The sequence below is a fragment of the Clytia hemisphaerica genome, unplaced genomic scaffold (genome assembly GCF_902728285.1).
Source record: "Clytia hemisphaerica strain Z4C2 unplaced genomic scaffold, Clytia hemisphaerica genome assembly, whole genome shotgun sequence".
In the NCBI taxonomy this organism is placed as follows: domain Eukaryota; kingdom Metazoa; phylum Cnidaria; class Hydrozoa; order Leptothecata; family Clytiidae; genus Clytia; species Clytia hemisphaerica.
Genome location: NW_027103510.1, coordinates 1234019 through 1241668, shown reverse-complemented (window position 1 = coordinate 1241668; position 7650 = coordinate 1234019). Strand labels below are relative to the sequence as shown.

The 7650-nt window shown below is 33.1% G+C and overlaps 1 protein-coding gene across 2 annotated transcripts; it reads right to left on the bottom strand.

Moving 5' to 3' along the window:
- Positions 1-2472: 2472 nt before the first annotated feature.
- Positions 2473-7421, bottom strand: LOC136799096 (TNF receptor-associated factor 3-like). Of its 2 annotated transcripts, none has more exons than XM_067055781.1 (8): positions 7206-7421; positions 7021-7090; positions 6438-6565; positions 5493-5689; positions 4955-5083; positions 3495-4759; positions 3162-3322; positions 2473-2903 (listed from the first exon to the last, which is right to left on the bottom strand). In XM_067055781.1, the coding sequence occupies exons 1-6, from the start codon at positions 7228-7230 to the stop codon at positions 3650-3652; spliced, it is 1659 nt and encodes a 552-aa protein (XP_066911882.1). In that variant the 5' UTR covers positions 7231-7421; the 3' UTR covers positions 2473-2903; positions 3162-3322; positions 3495-3649. The 2 variants fall into 2 exon arrangements, with proteins under 2 accessions (XP_066911882.1, XP_066911883.1); XM_067055782.1 differs by having other exon boundaries at positions 4651-4759.
- Positions 7422-7650: the final 229 nt, after the last annotated feature.

Genomic DNA, 7650 nt, shown 5'->3' with positions numbered 1-7650 from the left:
CCAATTTTGTGCCAATTTTACCAAATAATTGGCCTTTTATCACAATTTCCTACCCTTACAGTGCAGTTCAGTGCAGTTTTGTAATTTCCTACCCTTACAGTGCACTAGCTGAACTATGAAAAACCTACCCTTAAGGGCCGAACGTCTGGTAGGTCATTTACCTTGAGTGCCCCCCCCGGGGGTATATATTTTCTTACATTTTGTTAAACACACACAACAACCTCTTCTACTCAAGAGTCATGTTCGAACTCGATACTTTTTTTCGGGACACACTGTACAATACACAATACATTCCTCAACCAAACCTCTTTGTTATATGTGAATCGCGTTGTCTCTTATCAATTTTTGTGGAATGCATTATGTATCTGACATGATAAAAGTATCTAGGGTGAGCGCTTATGACGGTTTCCAGTGCAACTATCAAATGAGAAATAGAATTTATGGCACTAAATTGCTCTACAAATAGCACAATTTTTGTCTGACTATATTTTTTTGCCCACCCGGAATTGTCTGCTTTTCGAACGCGAAAGATTACTAATCCAAAAACAAAACGTCAGATTTCATTTGTTCTTCGATTTCGAAATCATTGCACTGCAGTAATGTCAGATTTTTATGGACGTATTGTTTTGAGAAGTTCCCCCTCTGAGAAGGGTAGCCGCATCAGCCTTCACCTGGGTGTTCTCTGGCGTCCATCAGCAACGCAAATAAAGCCTGAAGACGTGGTTGGCATTTTCTTTCCCCTTCAAATTAGGAAAAGCATTAAAAAGATGTATGAATCCTAAGAAATAGTCTATATGATATGATAAATGTCATATAATATGATATAGGTTTTGTAAAGGTCTACGATTCAACACCATGACCAACACCCTGACATTGCCTACTTTTCGAATGCGAAAGATTACGTAATTCAAAGACAAAACGTCAGGATTTCATTTGTTCTTCTATTTTGAAGCCGTTGAAGCCAAGAGAGAGGGAGAGGAGAAACTCGCATCAGAGCCTGCACCAGGAGGGTACCATCTCTGGCGTACATCAGTAACGTAAAAAAAGCCTGTAATGCACGGGGACGAAGTTGCTTTTTCTTTTACACATGTGCGGATTGGGTAAATTAAGGTAAGTCAAATATTCCAAATTTATCGGAATTTTTTAGCAACCAGCACCGTTAGTATTAGTAACCATTGAAATATGTCGACTTGACATTTAGTATACGGTAATCGCTGTATCATAATTTTTTTTAATCAAAAATATTATGGAAAAACTTAAAAATGATGACGTCAGTAAAACAAGGAACATAAAATTTGGACCAAAGATGTCATCTAAGTTTTTCGGAAAAAAATTCAAAATTTGCTCACGTCAGTATTCCATTGCAAAATTTCTAATATAATATTGCTGTTTTCTGTTGATGTCACCGCATTTCAAAAAAAATTCCAAAATAATCCTCTTAATGTTTGCAGCTTAAAAACTTAATACCCTATTATTATAGTTTTTGTGCATCTGTAACATGTTTTTTTCTATTCAGAATAGTATTCTTCAATTTAAAGGAGAAAAATGCACAAATCTGTGCAGATTTCCCTTCCAGAAGTACGTTGGCTATGATTAAGGTGTCAGGATACGGCTGCGTGACGTAATTAAACATAATGTCAAAACTAATAATCAAGTGAATTATGATGACATCAACTTATGACGTCATAAATCGTAAGACAGTTCTAACTTTAAAAGTACCTTATCGGGGAAAAATGTCGGGCGAAAGTGACGAAAATTTTGAGGGGGTGACGAAATTTTTCCCCGACATTTTATCACCCGACCAAAACTTGTACCAAATTTTTTTATCCCCGACCAAAACATTTACTCGAAATTTTATACCGTAACCAAAATTCAAATCTAATTTTTTACACCTTTATTTATTTCCCGATAAGGTACATGTTGAATCTTTCTCAAATTTGGACCATGATGCATCTTATTAATTAATGCCTCACTTTCGGAGTAGTAACTTTTAATGAGGTCAATAAAGTTACAAAAATCGAAAAATATCAATTTCTGCTAAAGTCATCAAATTATTCAAATAGTTTTTTTTTTAAGATACATATCTGTTAGATGTATCATTGGTCCGAATTTGGTAAAGATTTGACTTGCACTTATATAGTACTAGACGCTTTTTTATAAGAATAGTGAGTGCACTTTGGATCAGGGTCAAGTATTCTTAAATTCCAAAATTGAGGGTGAAATATTCTTAACACATTCTTTCTTTTTTAGACTTGATCAATATGAGAGTTTGAGACTTTTTAGTGCACATTGAGAGCTAAAATCATACTTCGCTGCCTCAAAGTTTCAAAATGAGTTTAACAAAAAACCTAGTTTTTTCTGTTATTAGGGTACTTTTACAATTTAGTCAATTTTCACTCTAGAAGATATTCCTATATAAAAAAGCGTGTATTGGACAGGTCTTTTCAAAAACATTTGGTACTTTCATTTGCATAATATTGTGTCCAACATTGTAAATCCACTTTTATTATTTTCTAAACTTCATTATAAATCATAAATCTTTTTTGAATATCTACAAAAATATTTAACAATAATTTACATTTTGTCACTTTAAAAGGAAATATAAACAAAAGGAGAATGAAAATCAAGACTAAAATTCAAATGTATATTGTTAAGTCTTCTTCAGTTGCAGAACTGATCTGCCTTTATTCTGAACAACAAAAAGATGAACAAAAGATAAATGATTGTGAATGAAATCCAACAAAGTAACGAAGTGAATTTTCTAACAAACCATAATCTTTCTGAAAATACGACAACTTCTTCAAGGCATTTGTTTGACATATATTTATTCGTAGGAAACTATCCTGTTGTGCTTGGATCCCTTTCTCTTCTCAATAGTTGAGATGCGATAAGATTTGCAAGTGCTGAAAAAAAAAGAAACTCAATTTTATTCATACATATTCGTCAGCCTTTCTTTCAAATGAGTATTCGAGATCCATCAGCATATTAATAAGATTGTCAGCATACAATAAAAAAGAAGAAGAAAATCTGATTGATTAGAGCCTTTGGAGTTTCAAAAAATCAAATTAGAGCCTTAAAGGGCTTCAAGTTTATAATAAAATCTCAGTAAAATGAAAACTTGATTTTGAAGAAGAATGAATTAAACCTCATTATTTACTAACATAATAATTTCTTCTGCAATTCTTTTCTTGAGAGCTTTCTGCCTGCCAATATCGCATTCAGTGCTAGTATATTCACACACGGTCTCTTCAGGTCTCATTTAAGATCGCTTTTAAATACCGGTCTCTTCTCAAAAGTTGAGATGCAATACGAATTGCAAACGCTAAAAAAAAGAAACATAGTTTTATCTATACGAGTAAATGATTTGTTTGGGATTCGGAACAGTAACGTTTGATAAAGAAATGAGAAAACGCTCACTAACTGAAAAAATATCCATCTTGTTAAAACTAGAATCAACAGACTAGATGTTTAAAAACTTTTTAGACAATACTTACAATATTTGAATTTCCAAATCATAATTCTGTGATCACGAAACAGTTTTGCCTTGAGGATATTGCTTATTTTCAAATCAATGGAAATTTCAAATCAATATTGTCATAAAGGTGATAATTATTATCATTATTTTTGAGTATTATTTATCCCCCATTAATCATCTTTTGACAGGATCTTCAACTTTTACTTCAATGAAAATGGAGTCATCTGCCAAGTAACCGCCATTTAATAAACTACTCAAATCAAGGAATTTGGGGCATCCTGCCGCCATGTTCATTTCTTTATCAGGTTTACGGAAGGATGTGGAAGTTTTATCGGTATTAAAAGTTTCTCTCTTATCATTTTGTCTGCTTTTATGATTGATCATCCTGATTGAAATTTTCTTTTGGAACGGCCATTCAAGGAGGTTATCGTAGTGATTTCTCATTAAAACAAAGTATATTGAGATATGTGTTCCTTGGCCCATGCCATCACCATTAAGGTAAACTCGTAAACAAAATTTATAACCGTTTGGGGAAGTAAAGCATGGTGGTGAATGCAATGCAAAAATTTTTCCTTGGCGTGCTTGTTCAAGTCTGTGGGTAAAGTTTTCCAGCCTATATATCAATGTACCGTTTGTGGAGCGATGCTCTAAAAGTTTCACTTTGAGGTTGGTATCTGCTAAATTTGCACTTAACATAGCTTGGTCGCTTTCAACTTTTCTTATTAATTCTTCACTTTCGCTCAATTTAGTAATGTCAAAAAGTGCATTTCCTTTTGTTGATAAGTTCCCTACAATATTCTTGAGTTCACTTTCTTTTTTCTCATATTGATTTTGTTCCAGATCACTAACAACATTATAAAGTTTTTGAAATTTAGATTCAAGAAGATTAATATCCCTATCTTTCTTTTGAGACTTCTCTAAAAGTTCCTTGCATTTGTTTTGTAGGATTTGGTAATCATTGTGTAAAGATGAGAATTTCCTATCCATTGTTTGTTTATCTCTTGTCATTTGCATTATCTTGCTATCAAGGTTTTTATTTTCTTCCAATACACCTTGAACAAATTCTAATACACAATGATCATAGCTATGGTAATTTGAAATATGTTCTTCATGTTCCTTAGCACTTCTGCCATAGGTATTTTTGCACCCAAATTGTTCATAAGGACATTTTGTACCTTGGCAATCTTTCCAATGGTTATGAGAGTTTGATGATTCAACTTCTTTTCCACAACTTGGACATTTAAATTTTGGTTTCATTTTGGTTTCCTCAGTATCGAAAGTTTCCTGAAAATGGAACATATAAAAAAATATAGCATGCAATTAACAAAGAAGGGAATTTAAATGATTGGAGTTTCAAAGCATCAAAGTAGAGCTATATAAGCTATATAATAAAATTTCAAAAGAGCCAAAACCTTCTTTCAAAAGCATCAACAGGTCCAGCAGCAAACAACTTTAAATGAAATGTCCTTAATTACTTACCTCCATTTCAACATCGTAATTTCCAGTGCAATCTTTTGCTCGATGTTCTGCAAATTGTTTCTTGAGAACTTTCTGCCTACAAATATCGCATTCAGTTCTTGCATATTGACAGTCTGTTTCTTCATGTCTCTGGAAATAAAAGGTATTAATAGCCAATATTTAAAATCTGAGAATTGACAATAGTGTTAAAATCTTTCAAAAAATATGATGTTACTAAATTTTCAATGTTACTACCTTAAGTTGGTCTCTATTTGCAATGTTAGCTTTTTTAGGCTTATGCAAAACCGACATCCCTCGTCTAATTTCGACACCCTTCTTTAGAGATGGGAATAATAGGAAGGTCAGAATCACCGATTAAAATAGATTTCTTCCCCTTTACCGCTAAGCAAGTCAATCAGCAATTTTGACCTTTCTTTTATTCTCAACTCTAAAAAAGGGTAGTCAGAATTAGATGAGATATGACGAAATTAGACAAACTTATGTTAGGTGTAGTATTCAAAACATTGTAAAGACCTTTAACTGAAATGAGCATATTTACATTTATATCATTGAGTGCTCCTTTCCATTTACATTCTTCATAAAAACACTGGACTTGGATTTTGGATATTTCTCTGACCATGAATTTATCTAGTCTTGTAAAACTGTCATGTTCAATTTTTTCCCCATCAAGTGGACATATTTCAGAGCCTATTTCTCTGCGTCTATCTTCATAGCATGAGGTACAGGCCACCATTCCTTTAAAAAAATCAGTAGACCTTTTGTTTACCACAATGTTATACTGAATAAAAATTCAAACACCAAAACAATGATGAGAGGAAAATTTGTGCACTATTATGATTATGCATTAGGCTACACGTTTTTTTTTTATAAGGAACACGTTTATAAGGAACTCGAGGCTGAAAATGGTCCAAAAAATAAGGAATTGTTAAGGAACTGCTCAGGCTGAGAATAAGAAAACAAGTTTTAAGGAATCCAATTTTTGAGAATCCAAACTGAGCAGCTATGTAAATAAGGAACTTGATAAGGAACTTTGAGGCTGAAATTCTCTGTAAAAATAAGGAACTCCAGGCTCAGAGCAAAGTTAAGGTTCCTTATAAAAAAAAACAACGCGTATTTCATTTTAAAAACCATACAGGGGTGTATTACTGTCAACAAACTTTTCCCGAGTTGGGGGTCAAATCTTAGATTTTTCAAGGGGGTAATTGAAGGTTTTCAGGACATCTTGATTAATATAAAGGTCTAAAAAATATAAATTACAAACAATACAATAGCTAATATCTACTTCAAAACAAGGCAAGGATATCTGTCAAACAAGACTCTGAACGACAAGGCCCAAGAGTTGAAGCTATCCAGATATAATTATCATATCTTTGACTTTGACATGGTTGGTATGATTAAAAATGGAATTGACTAGGCCGCTTATAAAGTAATGCTACAGAACTTGAAGTAACATGCAACCTGGTAATTTATAAAGGAGTTGTACCTCTGTCAGTCTGCAGTGGATTTTGCATAAGTTTTCCACATAGTGGACAAGCAAAGCGTTTATCAACGGGTGTAACAGGAGTGATTTCTCTATCCCCAAGAAGAATTTTTTCCATATCTTGTATTATTCTAAAAAAGAAGATCCTATTTTTAGAATTTAAACAATTCCTGGAAGAACTCCAAAAAAAATAAAAACCATCATCAGCAAAGTTCATTTGAAAAAACCCAAGCGCAAAACGTCAAAAAAAAAGAACTTTCGGTTTGATTTTCAAAATGTAAACAAAACTTTGGAGTTTCCCTTTATTCTCTCGCTCATTTGATTGGCTATCGGATACGTCATCATAAGATGGCGCCTCGGCAAAATTTCCATTTAACCATCAAAGGGGAAAACCGAAGAGCCATCCTTTGGGAAATTATAGACTTTCAAAATATCAAAATACTGAAATCTGGAATTATCCTTTTCGAGATTCGCGAGTGTTGTACTTTTTAGAGTTCTACTTTTTAACCTAATTTTTTGAACAAAATATAAAGAGACATTTTAATACAAAAAATGAAAAAAATTGAAATTAAAAAAATCTGCTTACTTGTCGTACTGTAAGGAGCCAGTTGATCTGTGTGATTTCGGCGAAACAAATTGTGGAATAGATTGGATACCTGACATAGAACAATACATAATTGAGAATTTATCCATCATATGAAAAATCGTTTGAACCGCAAAACATATACAGTAAAGGTAAAAACCAGTAAAATACGGCCTGAATAAAAGTACCTTGTTGATGAGAAAAGAATGTCATTTCTGTTGTGATCTTCTTCTCAAAGTTTTTTCTTTTTGATTAAAAGGGTTTTCCCCTGTAAAACAGTATTAAGTAGTTGATTGAAAATTCTGAAGATGTCTTGTCCCTTTGAAGAATATAACAGAAATGACTACTTTTTTCATGAACATTTATATACATCTCGTTCAAAACATGACACGTCGCGAATGAACAGGTTTTTCCCAGAAAATTCTCTATTTGTTCCTTCTGAAGAGGGAAGAGGGAATTTCCCAATAGCAGTCACATGCGCGGGCATGACCGTTAACAAAGGGCATTTTTTGGAAACCCCTAGAGAAAAAAATTCAAAAAAAAACAACAGTGCAGTGTGCAGTCCTCCTTAACTCGAACCTCTATAACTCGAATATCGAACAATTTTTGGTCCCTTCTGTTAAAAATGCCTTA

Excerpts from the sequence above, each read along its gene's own strand:
- LOC136799096 (XM_067055781.1), bottom strand. The coding sequence starts at position 7,230 with ATGACATTCTTTTCTCATCAACAAG. Across the intron at positions 7,091-7,205 it reads ATTCTTTTCTCATCAACAAG|GTATCCAATCTATTCCACAA; the intron begins GTACTTTTATTC and ends GTTCTATGTCAG. Across the intron at positions 4,760-4,954 it reads ATTACGATGTTGAAATGGAG|GAAACTTTCGATACTGAGGA; the intron begins GTAAGTAATTAA and ends TTCCATTTTCAG.